The following is a 24,787-nucleotide window of genomic DNA, read 5'->3' on the forward strand; positions in this document are numbered from 1 at the left end:
TTAAAAATGAAAAACAAAACAAACAAAAAATAGCTAAATACTGTAGCAGCATTGTTGCACTCGTTCTGCACACTATCAACCTGAGACTGGCCGCAAGCGCCATCAGAAACCACAACAAGGTAAATTAGTCAAGGCACTTCTTGCTGTCCTTCTTTCAAATGAATCGTGGACTCTTACAAAACAGATGTGATAGCTTCAGCTATGCATGAGTCCTCCCGCTGCCATGTTTATGCTGCTGACTCTTAATTTCGTCACAGCTGTATATCCAGCCTTAAACTATAATACTGTGATGTGATTTGCCGCAAAGGGTTGAAGCAGGAGCGGTCCAAGATGGATTCCCATGTGTTTGTGAACACACAAATACCGCCTGAAATCAGCCTGCAGGCGGGTTTAATAAAGAGACAGAGAAAAAAGACAATATAAAGGCAATGCATTAAATGAATCACAGCAAATTTGGGCATCAAATAAAAAGAAAGGTTAAAATGTTATTTCAAAAATGAATGCGCTAAGACATAATAATGAAGTTTCTATGTTTCACAGGAACTGAAGCACATAGAAACTAAATTCTTCCTCCTCTTCTTTAGTTCTGATTCTGGTAATACTAAGTGAACAGGTTTCTAATGACCTGGGGTGTCTACGTGGTTCATACGTGACAAGCAATTCCAAAAGGTATTAAGGCCCAAGTTCATTCGGGGCCATTTAGATGAAAAATACAATTTTTAAATATATCCTTTAACTAACTGGGAATCAGTAGAGTGATAGATGAGGTGATGCATCTGCCTTTAGGTAAAGACGTCATTACAGATAATAAAGCTCCTTAAAAAAAAAAAAAAACATGCAGCATCTCTATAATCAGCTCAGCGTCAACTAACTTATTTTTATCATTTTCAGAGAGTTTGTGATCTGTTCCGTAGTCATTTATAAGAACAGATAATGAGACCCTTCAACATTTCCAAATTATGGGGGATTTGTTGCGGTATCACTGGGTGGTCTTGCTTTTTGTTCTTAATTTTTGTCCATATTTTATTTGTTTGCACAAATTACAAGGTAATCAGAAATGCAAAATATGTGGGCTGAAAACTATGGATAAAGTGATAACAGCATCTAACTTTCTTTCAACATTTAAACTTTTATAAATATTGTGTGTTCTGACGTGTGTCATGCGCTTTTATTTTGAAGGCTGACTTTGCGGATTTAAACAGGATATGACATCACTCCTATGGTCATTTGTAGTAGCAAGCAGAAAAGTTGAGAACTCTCTGATGGCTGACATGTGTTTCTAGGGATGTTTGAGTTCATGAAAGGCATTCCCTGTGAGTATGCAATACATCTGTGATAACAGTTAAGGATTCAGATTAATAAGATTTGTTTAAAAACGATTTATGAGGATAAAAGGGAGCCATCTCTAAGCTAGCTTCTGTGATTCATTTTAATACATTTGGTTAGCGCTAGCATTCAAAACGTGGTTGCTGTATTTCTGTGCATTTCCACTCATGTATACTGTATTGTTCTATTACAGTTTCACACCTGCCATATAAAGAACAGTCTAAACCCATCCTGGCGTCGATGACTTATTTTGTGGAGGTGTTTAACTCCTGGATAGTAGAGCTGGGTTCTACGAGGCCAGTACAGTGAAAAGGGGCACCCTGTATCGAGCTCCTCACCGCTGCGCTGTCACACATCGCATCAGCAACACGGCGAACACAGGGTCAGCACATCACTTCAGCACAAGATGGAGAATGAAAGGTATGAAGTCAGATCAACAGCCTCAAAGAGATCCAGCCGATCGTCTGCCTCAAGCGTCATCTTAGCTGCTGCAGCCGCACGAGCCAAAGCTGAAGCAGCTCAAAAAAGAGCTGAATTTGCAAAGAGAGAAGTTGAAATTAAAGTGGAAAAAGCCAAATTGGATGCAAAGCTTGATGTTTTAGCAAAAGAGGGTGAAGCTGAAGCTGCTGCTGCCGAAGCAGCAGTTTTAGAGTCTGCTGCTGCTGGTTTAGACACAAGTGATGAAAACCCGTTCTTACAGCACCAAACGGAAAACTTCCATGAACGAACTGCAGAATATGTAAAAAAGCATCAAGTGGACATTGAAGCAGTCATACCAGAAGATGTTACATTGGAGAATAGCAACACTTTACACCAAGCTAAAAGATCTGACATGACACCTAAAACCCACCACCTTCATAAATCCCAAGACCAAAATAATTCAACTGAAAGACAGATTAATCAGCCACAGTATAATCAGGACAGAGGCGATGAGATTCCTCCTTATATGCACCCCTCTGCTGGACGTTTTCGGTACTACTCCCCTGCTCAGAACAATTACAGTGAAACAAATGAGCTTGCAAAGTACTTAGTGAGGAGTCAGTTGTTAACATCAGAGCTCACCAAGTTTGATGACAGACCCGAAAACTATCTGTCCTGGAAATCTTCTTTCATCAATGCTATTGAGTCACTTGAACTTAGAGCTTCCGAAGAAATTGACCTGCTGGTAAAATCACTCGGGCCAGAGTCAACCAAACATGCGCAACGCATTAAAGCTGTAAACATTAACAAACCAGTTGCAGCATTAGATCTTATCTGGGAGAGGCTGGACGAGATCTATGGGTCACCAGAGGCCATAGAGGGCGCTCTTTTTGCCAAACTTGATCAGTTTTCCAAGATTGGGCCTAGAGACAATACAAAATTAAGAGAACTCAGTGATTTGTTACAGGAGATAGAATCTGCAAAACAAGAGGGATACTTGCAAGGACTCTCCTATCTTGATACAGCAAGGGGCATTGCTCCTATTGTGGAAAAGCTGCCGTTCGGCCTACAGGACAAGTGGATGATGGAAGGCTCTTCCTATAAGCAGAAGTACCATGTGGCCTTTCCTCCATTCGCCTTCTTTTTACAGTTCATACAGACTCAGGCAAGGGCACGTAATGACTCAAGCTTTAATCTACAGTCTCCATCCACCCTCACAGTTAAAAAAGACAGATATGGAGAGACTTTTAACAATAATCGCAGAACAGTGTCAGTGCACAAGACTAACGTTACAGACCTACCCACTGAAGGACCAGATAAATATTGTCCTGTGCATAACAAGCCACATGCCTTACAACAGTGCAGAGCCTTCAGGGAAAAGTCCCTACAGGAAAGAAAAATAATATTAAAACAACACAGAATTTGTTACAGGTGCTGTGCATCTAACAGGCACATGGCTCGTGATTGTGAAGCTGATGCCAAATGTTCAGAATGTAGCAGTGATAAGCATCCAACAGCAATGCACCAAGTCGCTCCTAGCTTCCCCAAAGCCCTCCAACCGGCAGAGCACGGCGGGGAGAAACATGAAAGGCAAGAGGCAGCGGTTGTTTCGAGCTGTACTGAAGTATGTGGAGAAGGTTTCTCTGGGAAATCATGTTCAAAGATATGTCTAGTTGATGTCTACCCCACCAGTGATCCCAGCAAGCGCCAGAGGATGTATGCTATGCTGGATGACCAGAGTAACGTATCGCTTGCACGCTCTGAGTTTTTTGACATGTTTGAGGTCAGTGGTAACGCAGCGCCATACACCCTCCAGACGTGCAGTGGTATAGGTCTCACTTCTGGCAGAAGAGCCCTTGGTTATATGATTGAGTCCATTGATGGCTCTCTTGCTATGCCCCTGCCCATGCTAATCGAGTGCAATATGATACCCAACAAAAGAGAAGAAATTCCTACACCATCAGCCGCTAGTGCTCACAGCCACCTGAAGGGTTTAGCTCACAAAATACCACCTCTAGACAACAGCGCTGGCATTTTGCTACTGCTCGGAAGGGACATTTTGAGAGTACATAAAGTGCGCCGTCAAATCAACGGGCCCCATGATGCACCATACGCTCAGAGACTCGACTTAGGCTGGGTGATAGTTGGAGATGTATGCCTGGGCAGCACACACAGGCCTTCAGAAGTCACTACTCTCAAAACCCACATTCTGACAAATGGAAGGCCAACTCATTTTCCACCTTGTGAAAATCACTTTACAGTCAAGTCAGAGACCAGTAGCCCTAACTTAAAAGGCTACATACACAACGAAAGTATTGGGAAAAATGTGTTTTGTCAAACCACAAATGATAACAAGATTGCACCTTCAATGGAAGATCTTTTGTTCTTAAAACTAATGAACAATGAATGTGTACAGGATGAAACACAAAGCTGGGTGGCTCCACTGCCATTTCGCCAACCGAGGGCACTGCTCCCAAACAACCGGCAATACGCAATCAGCCGCTTCAAGTCTCTGGAACGAACTCTAAACAAAAACCCTGAAATGAAAGCTCATCTCATTGACTTCATGCAGAGAATGATGGACAATGGGCATGCAGAACTGGCACCCCCAGCACAAGAAGACAAGGAGTACTGGTACTTGCCTTACTTCGGAGTATACCACCCAAAAAAAACATCACAGATAAGAGTGGTTTTTGACTCCAGTGCGCAGTTTGAAGGAACGTCACTCAATACAGTGCTATTGTCAGGACCAAATCTAAACAACAATTTGTTGGGAGTACTGCTCAGATTCAGGAAACATCCGGTAGCAGTCACTGCAGACATCCAGCAGATGTTCTATTGTTTCTTGGTGCGTGAGGACTGCAGAGATGTACTGAGATTTGTCTGGTACAAGGACAATGATACACAGAAAGAGCTTGTGGACTATAGAATGCGTGTGCATGTGTTTGGCAACAGCCCCTCACCTGCGGTAGCTACATATGGACTGAGGAGAGCTGCTCAACAAGGAGAGGCAAAATACGGGTCAGACGTCCGCCACTTCATCGACCGTGATTTTTATGTGGACGATGCTTTGAAATCTGTTCCGACTGTGGGTGATGCAATCGACCTTCTCAAACGAACACAACGGATGCTGGCAGACTCAAACCTCCACCTTCTCAAAATAGCATCAAACAAAGTTGAGGTGATGGACGCCTTCTCAGATCAAGACAGAGCCAAGGATCTTCAGGGTCTGAATCTGTTCAAGGATGACCTCCCAGATCAGCACAGCCTGGGAGTTAAGTGGAATATTATGGAGGACTATTTCACTTTCCACATCCCACACACCGATAAGCCCTACACACGAAAGGGGGTCTTATCAACTGTAAACAGTGTGTTTGACCCACTTGGGTTTTTGTCCCCAATCATCATTCAAGGACGACTTCTTCTCAGAGAATTATCTCTTCAGACGACGGAGTGGGACGAACCTCTTCCTGAGGACCTAAAGGGCCAATGGATAAAGTGGAAACTGTCCCTCCAGTGCCTTAGCGAACTTCATGTCCCACGCACATACACTAAAAGGTCTCTGTCTCGAGCTAAATATGTGGAGCTTTGTATCTTTTCAGACGCATCCATGAAGGCAATATGCGCAGTCTCGTACTTAAGGGTCACCGCTCATGATGGCACAACAGAGGTTGGTTTCATCCTAGGTAAGGCACGACTTGCTCCACGGCCAGAGCTCACAGTTCCTAGGCTTGAACTTTGTGCCGCAGTAATGGCGGTTGAAATGGCAGAGATCATAAAGGAAGAGATTGATCATCCCATTGACAAAACTAGTTTCTACACAGACAGCAAAGTGGTCCTAGGTTATATTCACAACCAGTCCAGGCGCTTTTATGTGTATGTGAACAACCGTGTGTGCCGCATCAGAGAGTCAACTACTCCAGAGCAATGGCATTTCGTTGCTACAGACCAGAATCCTGCTGACCACGGCTCGCGATCTGTCCCTGCTGCAGAGTTGCTGAACACATCGTGGTTCAGAGGTCCGGCCTTCCTTCAGCATTCGGATAAACAGCCAGAGCAACATGGATTTGAACTTCTTGATCCAGAAAATGATGTAGAGGTACGCCCAGAGGTAAAGACACTTTGCACTAAGGTTTCTAAGGGCACCCTTGGCACAATGCGTTGGAAGCGCTTTTCCACTTGGCGCTCGTTAAGTAAAACCATGTCACGCCTCATCCATGTTGCACAATGCTACTCTCAGTCAAAAACGGATCCAAACTGCACAGGGTGGCACATCTGTAGAACAGCCATCACCCCAGAACTGTTAGAACAAGCAGAGACATTAATCATCAGAAATGTGCAGTCTGAAGCATATGCAGAGGAAATACGATCCATCAATACAAAGCAGAACCTTCCTACAAACAGCCCACTCACCAAGCTTAACCCCTTCATTGGAGATAACAAGTTGTTGCAAGTTGGTGGTCGCATTAGTCGTTCAGGGCTGGGAGTAAAAGAAACAAACCCTATAATCCTACCAGGAAGTAATCACATCACAACCCTGATTGTGCGACACTACCATGAAAAGGTAAACCATCAGGGAAGGCATTTTACAGAGGGTGCTGTCCGAGAAAACGGCTTGTGGATAGTAGGAGCAAAGGGATGCATTGGGAAAGTCATAAGCCAATGTGTAACATGTAAAAAACTAAGAGGGAAGTTAGAAGAGCAGCTTATGAGTGATTTGCCTCTAGACAGACTCCAAGTGGCTCCTCCATTCTCGTACGTGGGTATGGACATGTTTGGCCCATGGGAGGTCACCTCAAGACGTACGAGAGGAGGGCAGGCAAACAGTAAACGCTGGGCAATACTATTCACATGTTTATGCACAAGAGGTGTTCACATTGAAGTGGTGGAGGAGATGAGCTCATCAAGTTTCATCAACGCACTGAGGCGTTTCTTTGCTCTGCGTGGTCCTGCAAAACAGCTGCGCTCAGATTGTGGCACAAACTTCGTCGGAGCCTACAAGGAGATGTCCACACCACAAGAAAGGGACAAAGTACAAAGGTTTCTGCAGGATCAGAAGTGTACCTGGATCTTCAACCCTCCTCATTCTTCCCACATGGGGGGAGTATGGGAAAGGATGATTGGGTTGGCGCGGCGCATATTGGATAACATGCTGCTGCAAGCTGGTCGTGTTCGACTCACCCACGAAATCTTAACTACTTTCCTTGCAGAAGTCACAGCCATAATAAATGCACGTCCTTTGTTACCAGTCTCATCAGACCCAGAGCATCCCCACATTCTCTCACCCGCAATGCTGCTGACTCAAAAAACACAAGTTGTACCCCCCATCTGTGACAACGTGGACCCCAAAGAAATGCTCAAAAGCCATTGGAAGCGTGTTCAGTTTCTTGCGGACACCTTCTGGAGCAGGTGGCGCAAAGAGTATCTCAGCACACTGCAAACTCGTCAAAAGTGGCACTGCAAGAAGATGGATATCAAACAAGGGGATGTCGTTCTCCTCAAGGACAGGCAGACAAGAAGAAATGAGTGGCCAATGGGTGTTATTGTTAAAACTTTCCCTAGTGAAGATGGGATCATAAGGAAGGCAGAGGTAAAAGTTACCTCACAAGGGACTGTTAAGTGTTATTTTAGGCCAATTTCAGAGATGGTTCTCTTGTTATCAAGTGAGGTTCAAGTTTAAGTTGGTGGTATCCCTGGGATACCAGGCGGGGAGTGTTCTGACGTGTGTCATGCGCTTTTATTTTGAAGGCTGACTTTGCGGATTTAAACAGGATATGACATCACTCCTATCGGTCATTTGTAGTAGCAAGCAGAAAAGTTGAGAACTCTCTGATGGCTGACATGTGTTTCTAGGGATGTTTGAGTTCATGAAAGGCATTCCCTGTGAGTATGCAATACATCTGTGATAACAGTTAAGGATTCAGATTAATAAGATTTGTTTAAAAACGATTTATGAGGATAAAAGGGAGCCATCTCTAAGCTAGCTTCTGTGATTCATTTTAATACATTTGGTTAGCGCTAGCATTCAAAACGTGGTTGCTGTATTTCTGTGCATTTCCACTCATGTATACTGTATTGTTCTATTACAGTTTCACACCTGCCATATAAAGAACAGTCTAAACCCATCCTGGCGTCGATGACTTATTTTGTGGAGGTGTTTAACTCCTGGATAGTAGAGCTGGGTTCTACGAGGCCAGTACATTGTGCAATTAAATGCTTTTAAGTTGTTTATGTCAAATAACCCTCGTTCTGTCAGGTATTGTCTTGTGCATATCAGCCCAATTTGGCTTTGATTTTAGGACAACAGGTGCAGGAGGGATTTGAGCAATAGAATTCAAGAGAACTGCACACACAAAGTAAATTATTAACAGTTTCTCTTCAAGTATAAGAGTTAACAGAAATGAATGCCTGTCCAGGGAAAGGCAATAATAATGGTGCTTACATGAATTAACAATATATTTCAATCAACAACTCTTCTTTACGAGGCTAGTGAAACTTACATAAAACTATTAAGCAAAATAAAGATGAAAGAAACTAAGTAACTCTGTACACACAAAGAGAACAAAGGGACAAATAAAAATGACAATCACCACAAAAATAATTCATTGATTTTAAAGTTCAGTGAAGATCTTTAAAGGAATTATACCTGAATGTAATTTTGTCTGGTTAAGAAAAATGCTTTTTACGCAATATATCATGCATTAAAAGATGTAATTTAACAATAACAACTGACTAATTGATTGTGCAATGAAGCGACTCCAAGCTTTTTTTGTTTATTTATTTATTGCTGGAATAAGCAGCGATATGGGTACAACTCGGAAAGATTTTTCTCTGCCAATGGCACAATGAGGTGGGGATCCTTAGCTAAGTAGCAGCTTCTCCAGCACATGCTTGACAGGGTATGTAAACAGAACAGCATGACATGCATGTCAGTGTTGACCATTCACATAAGAAAACATCATTTACCTGAGACGTAGCCATATATAGCCCCTTTTCCATTTAAGGCCCCAGGCTTTGATTCCCGAGATTAACCAAAGACAAAATTCCTCTCACATATAAAGTTGTTAATAATCAAGCTCCATCATACATCAGATATCTGATTGTTCCACTTGTTTCTAGCAGAGCATTACACTCTCAGGCTGTACTGGAGGTTGCTGAGAGCGTTGCTAGTTTCTAAACGTAGAATGGAAGGGAGATCGTTTAGTTTTCAGGCTTCTCTCCTGTGGAACTAACTCCCAGGTTTAGTCCAAGAGGCAGACACATTGTCTTGTAGGAGTAGGCTTAAAAGTTTCCATTTCAAAAAACTTAAAGTGGCTTAGGCTGTCCTTAGCCATCTCTTTAGACCGTTTGAACTCTACTGCATGTTCCTACTACTCTCCAATTTTGCATTATTTGCCTTTGTTTTAACTTTATGTTCTCTCTGTTTTTTCTCTAAATTGTAGCTACTTCTGGCCTGGTATTCTGTTTAGCTGTGACACTATTCTGAAGGAAAAACGAGGATTTTTGGCCTTTTGGCCTAAGCCCAGGTAAGACTCTTCTGATGTGGTCTCTGCTTCTCTTAACACGAGGAATGTAATATTTTTAGCCCATGTTTAGAATTTCCGCGACCCCATGAGGGATTAAGTGGCTTGGAAAATGGATGGATGGATGGATGTTTAGAATTTGTTGGTGCATAGTTGCCCCTGAACCACTGACTCCAGCCTTAGTCCACTCCATGTGAGCTCCACCAAATTTTTGAATGGATTTCAATTGAAAATCTTGTCAAGATTGCGGTTATCACTGTTGCACCTCTTCCTGCCACCCATTTCCTTCCACTCAAATGTCCATGAATATGCTTGGATACAACACTCTGAACAACTAAATTCTTAAGTAATGTTGTTTCTGTGCTTATTTAATTCTAAATAGTAAAATAAGTCAACTAAGTTTATGTTAAGATCTTCTGATCTTGAAAACAAAGATCACCACAAACAGAGTTTGTACTCCTGGAGAATACTGTTTTACACCCTCAGCTATAACCTTTTAACTTATTTTCTAAGTGTCACGACAATATGATACAAAATACTATCAAATAGTATGAGCATGCTGTCCTACATACTCCTTTGTTTCTAAACAGGATGGGGGATGAATATTTTAACAAGGAGACATGATCATAAAGATCAATAAAACTAGATAAAAGATAATGATAGGCAATGTAAAAAAAATAGGTAGTCAAGAGTCTGATTTATTTGATTTTTTTTTCTTTTGTCAGCTTGTCTGTCTATTAAATCTAAAGTTACATTTTAAACAGATCTTTTTAAAAAGGCATTTCAGCAAAAGGATATCTGCCAGGGGTCATTGTATGGCTTAAATGAATTCTTGTGGCAGAGCAGATTGAAGTGAAGGTGGTTTGACCGCAAGGATTAATATATACAAAGGGGCTAAACAGGGGAATAGATTGCTGTCACAGTTGGTAATTTCACAGTTTGATTGATTACTAGCGTATTGTATTGCTCATACTGAGGTGATTAATCTGTCTTTGCACAGTTCAAAACCTCTGTGTCTCAAACATGTTTGTCTTGCCAGCAATCCTGTTAGACAAAAATGGATCTCAGTTTACTTTAGATTACATTTTTTTTTCCTTATTCTTTAATTACCTTCAGTTTTATTTAAGTGTGTGAGTGTCTGCACATAGGTTTGCGAGAGAGAAAGTGGTGACCGCCATGTCTCAGTGAGCTTTATTAACCTTGCATTGTTTATTCAGCCTTACATATATCCATGAATTAGCAGTCCATAATTCCACGTAGATAAAAGCTATTTGAAGCCGAGGAAAAAAAAATAAAACCTGTCAGAAACATGCACAACTGAAATTTGTTAAATTAATGAGATGAAAAGAATATAAAAGGACGGCAGCAGGTACACCAGATGATGGGGTCAATGAGAGACACCACAAAGCTGATCATGATTGATGATGACGGATCAGAACATTTGTGCAAGCAGGTGAGAAATAATTGGAAAATTAGTAACTATGGTTAAGTAAGTAATTCAAAGCAAACGATAAGCACACATTTTACTCATTTCATAAAAACATAATAATATAAAAGAAAAAGTATGTTAATTCTCAGCAACAGTGCTGTCTTTTGGCTGCCTTATGGATGGGATATTATTTTCCCCCATGTGTCAATTTTGAAATGTAAAAATGTTATCATATATAAATGGTAGAGCAGTCAAAGCAAAACACACACACACACACACACACACACACACACTACGCACTGTAATTACTTCTACTCATATTCTAGGAGGCATGTTTTGAGATGCAGATTGACGGTTCTACAGATGGCTTCAATGGGTGTTGATTTATTTTGTCTCAAAAAGCCATGTAATAGGCTACAGGTCAGAGCAGATTTTGATAAATAACTCAGCTCAAGATATTTTTGACAGCGTGATATTGAACATTCTTCAACATCGTTGCAGAGTTGTTTTTTTTTAAAAACTTGTGACTCTCAAAAAGAAACAATACCAAACCATGCAATGATGTTCATAAAACATAACATCTATCTTTTCAAGATTAGTTAGTAGTGGCTATAAAAAGCCAAAATCTGGAATTAAGAGAGACGATCTGTTTGGTGATTATACTTAAACATCCCTAAGCTATTTAAATTCTAATATTTCTCATATCACCTCATGAAAGGAGGAATGGTAGCTGCCATCATATAAGGTTTACAAATCAGCAATAAACCCAGCATGATTGATGTCGCAGTAGGTTTCTGACTTTGTGTTTTTATGCCAAAATAGAAATCTTGGACCACTATTTATAGTTGTTGCATTACTGACCCGACAATTACTCACCTGACTGAACTGCTTATCCTAACACTGATGGTTGAAGTGCCAGTCTTCAATGCTGAATCAGTCTTAACTATCCAGTCTGAGATCTTTTTCATCAGGTACACCCAGTAATTGTGATAATTGTAAAACAGGTATGAAGTAGGATGTCCAAAAACTAAAATATTTCCCAATGGTGGGGTTGCTATTTGTATTAGGAAAACTGAGATTAGGGACTACTGGTCACAGTCATTGATCAAGGCATGTGGGGGAACCTTGCTGGCAAGTTGAATCCTGGGACTTAACTTGGCTCAGCCTAAATAGCACTACATAGCACCCTTGACATGGTTCAGTTAGCTGCAGGGTGGGGGGCTTTCAAAGTTGAACATCATGTGAGCTGGATAGCAGAAGAGAGACTTGGGCAGGCAGATTCCTGATTTAATCAAGAATCTTAATGTCATTATTTGTTACCTTAATTTTGGTGAGACACCATCTCAGAATACACATAGATTACGACACAAGGTGAGTAAAAGGTTCAACTTTCTTGGGGCTAGAAATTGTAAGAGGGATGGTTCTGATTGTTGTTTGTACTTATGGCAGCGGAGATTCCTCAGCGTCTCTGGAGTATTTGTAAGCTACCATAGGCCTCAAAGAATTGAATGGTTTTGTATTTAGGTTCTATTATGAAGCTTTCAAAGCTTGTTCTGCAAAGACAGAGGCTTCATAAAATAAAAGAACATTGTGCCAATTTTCTGAGCATTCTCTTCACAACAGCAATTAAGCTATAGTGTTTTCAGTCGAAATCTTCCTCAGATTCACGGCAACAAACCCACAAGCTGCTATAACCTTCTGGAATGACTTGTTGAAGAACATGATGACAGTTGTTACAACATCTGATTTTCCTTCAGGAAAAAAGCAATATTGAATTGAATCAAATTTATCCGAATGATTTTGTCTTGTGCTTTGGACAGTCAGAGTTGTAAACCTGTCAATTGATAATCACCTGGTGGCGCTTTGAAAAGTATTTGTCCTTTTACCGGTTGTTTCCATTTTTGCTTTGTTTGGTTTGAATACATTTTAATGTCAGACAAAGATCGCCTGAGTAAACACAAAAAATATTTTCAAATAAAGATTTATTTTTTATTTATTTAAAGGGGAAAAGGCTACAGGACCAATCCTAGCACTATGGGAAAATAGAATTGCCCCACTTTTGAAATACTTTTCATTAGCCACAACCAGGGGCCCAATGTACAAAAGAGTGTGCAGCTTTCATACTAAAAGTTGGTGGTGGGGCAAAAACCTGATACTTGTAACGCACAAAAAAATTCTGATGTATGAACTCATGCATACACATTGCTGCACACCTTTCTTAATACATCCTAATTTGCGGCCAGTCCCAGCTGCATGTGCAGCTGGGACTGGCCTTTCCCCGTCTACAACTGAATGTGCAAATCACTATGAATACCCAGAAGGCTCCCACCACGTAGCCTGCCAAGCCAGATAGATCATATGTAGCACTCTCCGTTCTACACATTATCAGTCCGGGCCTGCTTCCATTGAATCTGTTCGGGAAAAGAAGGGAAATTCAGCAGAACTGTCCAAGTTGAGTGGGTGAAGTGACACATCGTGCCCGCCTACCAATAGTTGTTTTTTGCTAATTACGGTATCAAATGAAAATGTCAAAACCAGCAGGCACCATGAGAAACAACAACTAGTTACGCTGGTCAAGGTGCACCTATTTGGATAGTGACATGACAGTCATGTATTCTGACAAAAAGATGTGATACCAACAACTACGTGTGCGTCTTCCTGTGCTGTCATATTTATTTTGGTTCGGCTGTGGGCTCGGCAGCTCTTGCTTTTGTCACAACTGTGTGCCCCACCTTAAACCATAATACTGCAACATGATGGGCCGACCCGTTTTGGGTCAGTCTCGAGTGGTCCAGACTGGAGCAGGACAAGATGTGCTTTTGTGAACGCACAAAATCTGCGAGAATCGAGCTCACAGGCAAGGTTACCCACCACGAGTCCAAACATGAAAGGTTGTCCAATATTTAGGTGGGTGTCAAGTGGCTGCGCATAAATTAATGTGTTTCTAATATTTCTGTTAGGTGGACTGTCACCACAGATGCTATGTAAGGAACAATGACATCCTGACAACCGAGTCAGGACATCACGTGAAGCAATAAAACTTTAGCCTGACCAGCCAGACTGCATTACAAGGAGAGTAAATCTGTCTGATAAGGCTCCATTCCCTCCGACCCAAAACAGACCAGACCAATCACAGCGTGGAGGCGAGACTTTACAATGTGTCACTCTCAGCAGCAGACTTACCCATAATGCAGCAGCGCTTTTCTGCTGCCGTAACAGTCAAGATACATACATAGATATTTGTTGCTTGGTGCCTTGGAAGATTAAGAAAGTGCACGTGATTACACCATGTATCCTCTGATTTATTTTTTATACAAAAGTTGCAAAAAAAATTGTTCACTGGAGAGTTTGCTTGATAGCATGACATGCTTCACTGACAACAAATTGAAAAAACAGTGTGTCATCTGGAGCTTTTTGCATTACATCCTTAGTTATCCAAATAGTTCTAACCTGACGACACTGACCCTGTTAGTCCCGCCTTTGAAATCGGGCTCTACCAGCGCCATAGCTGCATGACAACACCTGCGCATTCATACTGATTTACACGTACATGCTAATTCCTTTAAATAAATATTAACAATTAATGTTGTGTCGCTTCACTTCTTTTTGTTGCTACTCGTAAGCCAGAGCAGCATCAATGTAAAGCTCTTAAGCTTGCCTTAATTAAGGTTGGTGTGTATGATTGAATAATGAGGATGAGTTTAGGCTAAAAAAATGCATCAGGAACTTCCGAGGCAAGAACCAACAGCTGACCAAAAAGAACACCAAGGCCTGTATTACATTTGCTAAAACAGAAACATCACAATAGTTATGTTTACATGTGCAAAAATCCTTGATCAGACTGAAATGTGTTTGGATTGAAAAAGAAAAAAAATCAGAATACATAGTTTGTATGGGCATAAAATCAATTTGATCAGAAGTCAGGACCTGTGTTTACGTGTAACAGGGTTTATTCAGAATAGAAGCACTCTGACATAAGCATAAGTGTCAAATTTATGCTAATTTGTGCTTCTATCTGTGCTTAAAAGACAACCAACCACTAAAAAACGAATTAGAAAGTATTTTCGTTCTGTATCTCCTGAGCTCGGAAAAGACCAACAACAGGCTCTGAGAACGGTTAAGATGTTACTAAACTCTCTAATTAAGCTACAGACTCTGCAACACATGCTGTTGGACATAGGGTACACATGCACAGTAAGGGCAGTTTACCTCAATCCAAATCACATGATTGGGACAGGTGTTTAGATGGACATTGCTTGAAGTAAGGTTTGGCATAAACCACTCGTCATTCAGAATACAATTTCATTCTGATTAGGCTTAATCCGATTCAGATTGACGTGTTTCCATGACGCATTTTACTCTGGTCAAACTTTTTTTTTTTATTACTTACGTCCATGTAATCATAGCCTGTGATCCCCATGACCTTTGGGGAAATATAGTTTGAAATGATGACACAAAATCTAAACTTTGAAGGAATTTTGTAAGAACAGATGCAGCAGTGTCAAAGTGGACGCTACAGGATGTGATGCATCATGATTTGATCACATTCACAGGACCTAATCTGCAAAATCTGCACCCATTCCAATGTTTGTTTTTTTTTACCCCTGACCTGCTGGTAAAAATATAGTCATCAACATTTCATCCACCTAATGATAGGTAATCACATTGGTTTTCTTCATGATTTTCTTCATAATGCTCTCAGTGTTGAGAGAGCACATCATAAACCACACACATATCTAGGGACATTTTAGACAGATGGTGATATCCCACTTAACGGAAAATGCAATAGAAGACATGTTTTTATGCCTCAATAAATAGACCACTGAGCACATTCATGGTTGGAATAAAAGGTCATGAATTTACGTAATTACTTGATGATTTTATGCTTTACTGCGTGCTGAAAATCCTGAATGGCTTTGATCAATGTTTTTTCCGTATGGAGCGTATGTGTTTCACCGTTTCCCTAAGAGCAGGGGAAGAAAACATCAAAGTAATTTGTGTCAGTCTTTTCCCAGCCCTTTGGAAAAGTGAAATGGTGAGCAAGGCTGTTTGAAAACTAATACCCATGTTTGCTTATGCTCATTTCATTCCGCCTTGTATTCTATTCTATTTCAAGGGTACAGAAGGCAAAGAGCTGCAGAAGAATTCAAATGGAGAGGCAGTCTGTCACAAAACACTATAAACAGCTGTAACTATGAGAAAGTTTGTTTATTAGAGTTTATTTGTGTGACCGCAAGACTTCTAAAAAAAATTTTCAACTAAAAGTTACAGAAAAAGGCATGATAGACTTATCAACAGTTAATGCCAATATACCTTTAAAACAATAGGTGTATCTAAAAAACATAATCCTTTGCAATTTTGCTTCTTTAGTATAACCATAAAATATCAAAACATATTTGTTGCATTAATAGCTGAAATTGGAATAATGAGGAAGTGTCACAATACTTTTGATATGTGAGTGTAGATTGTAATAAATCTCATGATTTTTCTAAGGCTTCTAGGCATCCATATCGTTACATAATATCATATGAGGGTGAAATTTAATGGGTTTAGCTACCATTGTTGCTGCTGTAATATCCTAATTAACTTCACGCTATCTTTGCTTAACTTCATTTTCATAAAATTATTTCAGACCAGCTAAAATCAAATCATCACAACTGACGTCTCTGAGCTGGCCACTGAAAAACAGTGGTATGTATTGTTCAGTGGTTAGATTAGTTACTTATAAAATAGCAGTCCTAACTAATAACTATTGATTAATTAAAGTCATTATAGATGTAACTGTATTATCAGACAGTTGATAAAATAGGGCTGAGAAGAGCACGAGCCTTCAGATAAAAATCATCTTCCACAAAATAAACACTAACAACTGTTCTTTATGTATGAGTGAATTTAACTAAATGGTTCAACTTTACAATTAACCATAACTTGCCACCTAAGCTACTGAAAGGATAAAATAATAACTATTGGTAATATGCTAAATTGATCAATCGATAACTAATGAGCAGATGGAGAAATGATGAGTTGTGAAACTAAACAGTAATAGACAATTAGGCAAAGGTATGCCTTGCGATAGAGATAGGCACCAGCACCCCTCGTAACCCCACAATGAATAGACATGCTAGAAAATGGATGGATGGATGGATGGATGGATGGATGGATGGATGGATGGATGGATAGGCAAAGGTAATGAACTCATAAGTGATCTGAGAGATAAATCACTTATGATTAATTGATGAGAAATAATCACAGCTTCAGGATCATATAATAACATGAGACAAAATGAGAAAAATCAAAGCAATAGTGACAAAGGAATGTGGATTTGCGTGTCTGTGTATCTGAGCTCAGTGGCAGCTAACTAGCAAGCAAACTAGCTAAGCCTCATGGCTGGTGGAACAGCAGAGAACATGAGGTATTGCTTTGGAAACGGCACCGAGTTGAATACAAAAAGGCATGAAACTCAGGAGCGGCTTGTTTGTGTGTAGGGGAGAAGTGATACAAATGAGAGATGGAAAAATATTACATTACTTAATTAAACAATACCCAAAATGAAAAGACTGCTGTATTAGGTCAAAATAGCTTCAGACAGTAAAAGCCCACTGATTGGCTCTCTTAAAGCTGATCATATTAAACCAAGTTAAGCTTAAAAACACAGTTTACATCAGCAACATGTGCTGCACAATAGGGGGGAGCATTTAGATCACTACAGATCGCAGCTGTTCAAACACATACACAAACAATCCAATAACGATCCTGGATTCTTTATTTAAACTTGCAGTTAATCTTGCCCAGATGAAAAAGCTTTATATAATTCCCCACTTTAAACATTTATTGTTTTAATTTGAGTGCAATAAAACACATTTTAAAACCAGATATTTAGTCACTTTACATTACATTTATTTGATTCTTTCAAATGCAGGAAACATGTGGACATTTAATGCTCATCCCCGTCCTAATTCCTAAAGCAGTGACTGGCACAAACAGCGCCACCACTTCAAGCAAACTGTTTGTTGGTGAGTCACTCACTGCCATGAATCAGTGGTGTTTCGTACATGCTGTCACTTAGTTAAGATTTGCGAACCCACTGGACATACCTAGTATTTCCGCTGAGTCGTGATTCAGTACTATGTACTGCTAGAACTTCAAAATAAGGTAAGGGGAGAACCCGGAAAGTCAGTTTCATCTTTATTACTTGTTTTAACTGCAAAGAAACAAAATAGGAAGTTAAAGCTCTATACATAACACGCTTAGTGTCACTAAAGCCATGCTTATTGCCTATTTTAAATGTGAAGGAAAAGATAATGCAGTTAAAGATCTATCAATAGCATGCTAAATGTGACCTAAGCCACGGTAATTGCTTAATAATTGTAAGGAAATGGACATGTAGTTATATGAACTATATAACAAAACATTTGAGAAAAATCATATTAATGTACTGATTCTCGTGATTCAGTACACTGAAAAGAACCATGGTGCCCATCACTAGCCGGCACTGGAGAAAAAGTATTGTCTTATCAAGCCTCTGTCTGTGACGTCACAGATGTAATGAATGCTGGGAGGCCTAGTTTGTATTTTCTGGTAAGGAGGGCCAAACAATATTTAGGAAGTGAGCCACAGTGGAAAAAACAGAACACTGCTTTAACTGAGCTGATTTAATAATATAATAATCATCTTTATTTCTCATTGCAACTTTTTTGTATATTCCAATGAAATGTGTGTTCTGCATTTGCTCCATCCCTTAGGGAGCATTGGGCTGCCGCTGTGCAGCATCCAGGGAGCATTCTGCATCTGAGGGTCTTGCTAAGGGGCCGAGAGTGCCAGTCTGTGTGATTCAGACTGGAGAACCTCCAGCCTTTTACAAGACGCAAGCAACCTGCTCTAACCACTAGGCCCCCCTGCACTGAGCTACCTTCAGTTTTTGTAAACTACCAAAATTACCAGCATTTTAGCAAGGACATACCTGATAAGAAACAAACAATATTACCTTCCTTTGACCATCAAACTGGTAATGTTTTTGCTTTAACTGTTATAGAGTACAAATTCATGAAGAACCAAAATATATTTACCTTAAAATACAAAAAGATAATGCGGTCTGATGGCACAGGGGGACTGAGCACAACCCATGTATGGAGGCCTTAGTCCTCGATGCGGCTGACCCAGGTTAGATTCTGGCCTGAGGTTGCACCTCTTCCCCCATCTCTCAAACCCTGTTTCCTGTCAGCCTACTTTGGAAAAATTAGCCACTACTGCCACAAAAACCCAGAGAGAAAATAAAAAATGTTTTGTGAAGGAGCTATTGATGAACACATTTTTTTCCTGCAAACTAAACACAGGTAAGTCTAGAGTTAAATACATTCTGCAGTTGGTTGCTGTAATGGATATTTGTAAATTGGTTGCTGTTTGAGGTTTTCATACAGTAATATGAATCAAATACTCAGTGTCTGTTGGCTAGCAGCTGTTTGAGGCCCAAAATCCAATCCCACAGAGCACACCAGTCCCCAGCAAGTGATAACTGCAGTGAGGCATGCACCAAGACACTTTTGCTCTACAACATTTGTATTTACATCAGGGCAGAATAGTATGGGCAGGAAATAGATCCCTAGATTATTTGCATACATAATTTCTTATCTGGTGAAGGGCATCTCTTCTGCCTCTACACTAATTGCCCCCTGTAGGCAGTTTATTTTACTCCCCGGGTGTGCCACCGATCTAGAAATTGAATTTGAGGAGGGGAAATAAGAAAGGAGGGTATTTTCATTTCACTTTATCTCACCAGTTAGACACGTATGATGTGGGCCCTTGCAAGGCTGCAAGGTGGAACTCCCACCCATTTGATACCCTTCACCTTGCGATCTCATCGCCTACAGTCCACCGGTAGCTTTTAATACCCTAGTAGCAGCAGCCCTCTGTCCATTCTCACTCCCCTTTAGAGAGCTCTGCATCTTAAAAACAGTCCATTTCCCATCCAAAATGTGCCACCTGCTTTTGGCATCTGGAAGCCCTGGAAAATGTAGATAAATGAACAGAGCAACCTGAGGGATTTTATGAATCTACTTTTGCTTGGCAGATTCATTTGCTCCCTGCCACAGAGAGCTGCACTGGTAAGCACAGATTACAGTGAACAGCACTATTGGTCTTGTGCATTCCTCTGTCCTACACACCATATGCACAAGCAATGAGAAGTTGCTGTCCTGTACTTTATCAACATTTCAAATTTTAAACTGTAGCCTTGTGTTCTGCTGTCTTCCCTCATATGATAATTACAGCTCTGGAAAAAGCCAAAAAATGCCCTTGGGAAATGATAATATGTTTATTTAGTGCTGGATTCAATCTAAAATCACTTTATAGAATATTTGAGTAAATGGTATAGAACTAAAATTAGAGTTTTATCAAATATACTGCTGCTCCTTTCTACAACTTACAGTGCAGTATATCTGTAAATATGTTTGGTAATATTATCTCAGATCATTTTGGCAGCTCTCTTCCATGCTGAAGTTCCAGTTTATTTAATACTTGAGATAAGTGTTTGCAATAAGCAGAGATTTGAGTTAAATGTAACAAAATATGTTGGTTTTATTGACAGTAAAACTACATATTCAATCAATTCCTGTAAAAGACTAAGTTTCCCATACAAATATGAATGATTAAACATTATTTGTTTAAAGCAGGGCACTTAGCTATATTTGGCCCCTCTCTTTTAAATGTGTGTCCTACGTGGCCACTGAATTGAGAAAACAACAACCTACATCTGATTAAGTTGCACAAAAATGATGACAGATGAAGCAAAATCAAAATTTATTTCATTAGATTCTGAGACTATAAAAGATTCATAATGTTACTAAATAGTCTTTCTGTGCAATATAGAAGTGAAAGAATGTAATCAGCTTCCTTATTGGGCTGTAATGACAGACACATTCATGTTCATAATGTCAATTGGCTGATTATGTGGAAGTAAAATAAAACATAATTGACTGAGCTTGATTCTAGTATTAAAGTAAGAGGAATACAAGTTTTGTGCTGAGGGTTTGAGTGGCTTTAATTTTGTTTATCGATCAGATATTTCTTCACAGCTATCAGATTAGAATTCAGGAAACTGTAAAAAAAAAGATAGATAGATAGATAGATAGATAGATAGATAGATAGATAGATAGATAGATAGATAGATAGATAGATAGATAGATAGATAGATAGATAGATAGATAGATAGATAGATAGATAGATAGATAGATAGATAGATAGATAGATAGATAGATAGATAGATAGATAGATAGATAGATAATTTAAAAGATTATACAAATGTGTTTAATGCCTAATCAAAGTGATTATCTTTGGCCTTTCTTTTATGTTTTGTTAGGTAATTTATGATATTTGAATCTGTTTTTGTTCTAAAGTTTATAACCTGTCTGACAGCTTGTACCCTAAAAAATTATACTAAGAATACTTATTCAGTATAAGTTACTAACCTACCTTCAAAACGAAGTGTGAGATTGGCAAAAGCTCATAGCCTTTATGTCAGCATTTTACTAATCTATACTTTGGATGAAGGCTCCCTTGAGATAGTGTTTAATACTCAAATTAATTAATTGTGTAATGGAAACAGGTGAACATAAAGTAAGGCAGACACTGGCTAAAGCCATGACAGAGTGTCTCCAGTTAACTTCTTATTCTATTTTTATCCACCAGTATTGTTCCAAGGTTCATGCAAATAAACTGTACAGTCATTAAGTTTGAGATAGGAATTGAGTCTGACTACCTGAACCATTGACATTTTAGAGGTGACTGTTATTCAATATTCCCACAACCGAATGAAACTTAAATGTGCTCTATTACAGACTAGAATATCATTGTCTGAGATATCAATTATTTCAAAAATACTGTAAATTAACAAAGCTGTTGTGACATATTTCAAACTATTATTCTATTTGACAGTGTGTGGCAATAAGAATGGTTGTCTTAATGGCAAAAAGGGCCTAACAGATATTACATTCACAAGTGGAGCCTTACTGCTTTCATCATAGTGCTTCGCTTGATTTATATATGCAAGAAGCTTTATTGGATTTTATGCTGGGACTACTTCATGTTCAATCGACACTGAAATGGGAAGGTAAAAGAGGGAAAAATGGAAACAGATGAGATAAAATGCTAAAAGGGAGAAAAGGTGAAAGAGAAAGAGGAGAGAAAAGGGAGAGAGGAATATAAAATCCTCTGAGTTTGCTTCTACACCTGCAAAGAGAGATATAAAAAGAACAGTACAGAAATGATAAATACATTTCTCCATCACACCATGTGAAGTGACATGGTTATGAAATGAAAGTAGACCCGTGGAGAATTGGGATTGAACAATGCTGGAGAAACCTTTGTAACAAAGAGGCACGAGAAAGAGAACCTGTGTAGTTTACAGCAAGCAAGAAATAATCTCATATATAAAGAATTTGACTCCAGCTCGCTCTGACTGATTTGCATCTACCAAGTAAAGAAACTGACTGCCTTAAACATATGAAGAATCTAGATTATTTTATTTTATTTTTACCTGGGCAAAATTGCTCTTTGGCCACTCTGGTTCACATTATACATAATGAGGCAAAAACAGGCAATGAACAAAGGTTACATTGTTTTAGCGTTCAAGAGAGTCACAGATAATTGATAATGAGGTAGTAGGGTGTAACGGGCTGGTAACAGTGGGGGTGATTTTAAAGCGTTGGACTGCAGTCTCCCATCATGGGGTGATTACCCTCACAGCTCTTGGGAAGAAGCTGTTTTCTAAGCTTATTTGTTTTCGCTTTGAGGCTTCTGAAGCATTTACCTGATGGGAGAGGAGCACACATCGCATTGCCTGGGTGGATGGGATCAGTAGAGATGGATCTGGCCCTTCTTTGGACTCTCTCTGCATAAATTGAGTCTAGATCCTACAGACGGCATTCCACAATCCCCTGCGCTGTTCTCACCACCCGTTCTAGGTCCTTTATCTCCTGGACTGTGCAGCTCCCATACCATACAGTTATGCTGATACATAAAACACTCTCTACAGTAGCTCTATAGAAGTTCTTTAGCAGTTTAGTTGGAAGTCCAGACCTTTTCAGTTTCCTGAGGAAGAAGAGCCGTTGTTGGGCCTTCTTCACCAGGTGGGAGGTGTTTGCAGTCCAAGATAGGTCAGAGTAAATGTGAGATGAGATGAGCAGACTTCTTCTGTCCAAACCTGAGTGGTTTTCATCGCCGGTCTGGTTCTGCAGATCAGTGGCTTGTAGGCAGGAATCAGGTTCACAGATATGTAATCTAATGAAACAAAGTGTGGGGCTGCAGCAGCTTTGTATGCTCCTGGGATGTTACAGTAAACTTGATCTAATGTATTATTGTCTTTGGTCGGGAACTATATAAATCTATGGAACTTGGGGAGCACAGCCTTTAAATTATCATGTTTAAAGTCCCCAGCATCAGTAACAAAGCAGTAAAGTTCCTCAAGAGCTAGTTTAGCGTTAGCTCTCGGCTGTACGTACGTTGCAATGATTATCACAGGGCTGAGCTCTCTAGGCAGTTCAAATGGTCTGCACTTACCTGCAAGGTACACCTGGTCAGGCGAGCAGAAGGTTCCTAAGTTCACCAAGTGTTGTGGATGTAAATTGCCAGACCTCCTCCTCTTCTTTTCTTCGAGGTTGCCGTTTGATCGGCCCTGAACAGCGTGTGTTGCTCCAGTGTCACCGCTTCATCGGGGATGTTGCCGTCTAACCACGATTCTGTGAAAATCACAAAAAAGAACACAAAAACAAACTAAATTAAGCAGAGCGCCTTAGCTGCAGCCGTAACCACCATGTTGGACTATTGTATTTCCACAAAGGCTTTTGCACTACTTGGAAACTCCTGACAGATGTCCCAACGAGGAGCAAGGCAAGTTTATTTATAAAACTCTTATATAACAAGATGATTCAAAGTGTTGTACATGAACAAAACAAAAAAACATCATCGGAAAAGAAAGCATTACAGAGACAGAGGGAACACATTACAGATTCAAGCACATTGCATTGGAATAGCAGCAGCAAGTCAGATTCATTAGTGGAACATTTTTAAAAAATATGTTATAGCAAAAAAGATTATAGTATGGACTATAAATAAGAGATTTTTACAGCACTGATATGTCTAGTTGGTGATGGAATTGACTCAAAATTGGCTCCCTAGAGTTTTGGCTTTGGGCCTTATACAACCATGTGTGAACTATTTCCCTAAATGCAGCACATTAAGACAGTATACTAAACAGAAGGAGGAAAGCTGGAGATCAACTGGACCAAGATGAATCCGCAAATATCCTGGAATTGTCTTCCTTTTCTTCTTCCTCTTTCTGCTTTTCCCTTCCCTTCAGGGGCCACTACAGCAAGTCTCCTCTCTCCATCTAATCCTCTCTTCTGCATCTTCTTCTCTCATACCAACTATCTTCATATCCTCTTTCACTTTATCCATAAATATTCTCTTTGGTCTTCCTCTGATTTTCCTGCCTGGCAGTTCCAGAATCAGCAACCATCTACCAAAACGCTCACTATCCCTCCTCTGTGCATGTCCAAACCAATAAGAAGAAGAACTTGCAGCAGATAACCAGTGTGGAAGAGGAAGACCAGAATAAACCATCATGAAAGAATAAGTCCCCTGTACAGTACAGGGGTACAGTACGTGCCACTACCAGATTTAAGAACTGTCTGATACTGAAAAGTCCTAATTGTTAGTAAGGCAAGGCTGGTAAGGCTGACAAAAGGCTTAGTACATACAGATGTCTTGAGACAGTCTAGCAAAAATATCGTGGGTATAAAATGGCAGCAGGAAAATCGCATATGAAATGAAACCAATGTGGCTGGAAAAGTACACAGGAACATTTGTGCCCAGTATGGGAGGAAAGTCCCACGAAATGTGATGTACCAACAAGGATGAAAATGACAGAACTAACATTCTGCAGAACTCCTAGATCTAGACTGATGAAGTGGCATCCCAGTACAGTCCGCCCAAGTGAGCAGTATATCTGCATGCGTTACTTGTCCCGGGGGTAAAAACAATCGGGTGCAGAGCAGAGGTGGCGATTAAGAGGGGGGTGTATTTATCACCATGTTCA

The 24,787-nt window shown here is 40.0% G+C and overlaps 1 protein-coding gene across 2 annotated transcripts in view; it reads left to right on the forward strand.

The window, feature by feature from the left end:
- The first annotated feature begins 3,248 nt into the window (after positions 1-3,248).
- The window catches only part of LOC110369531, a 61,985-nt gene continuing 40,446 nt past the window's right edge, over positions 3,249-24,787 (forward strand). The window contains exons 1-2 of one of the 2 annotated variants that reach the window (XM_036136083.1): positions 3,249-7,629; positions 9,189-9,272. In XM_036136083.1, the coding sequence (XP_035991976.1) occupies positions 3,266-7,426 (4,161 nt within the window). In that variant the 5' untranslated portion in view covers positions 3,249-3,265 and the 3' untranslated portion in view covers positions 7,427-7,629; positions 9,189-9,272. Of the gene's footprint in view, positions 7,630-7,835; positions 7,929-9,188; positions 9,273-24,787 lie in introns of those variants that run through there. The other variant, XM_021324680.2, reaches the window with a different exon arrangement.

Source organism: Fundulus heteroclitus, chromosome 4 (genome assembly GCF_011125445.2).
Source record: "Fundulus heteroclitus isolate FHET01 chromosome 4, MU-UCD_Fhet_4.1, whole genome shotgun sequence".
Lineage (NCBI taxonomy): Eukaryota > Metazoa > Chordata > Actinopteri > Cyprinodontiformes > Fundulidae > Fundulus > Fundulus heteroclitus.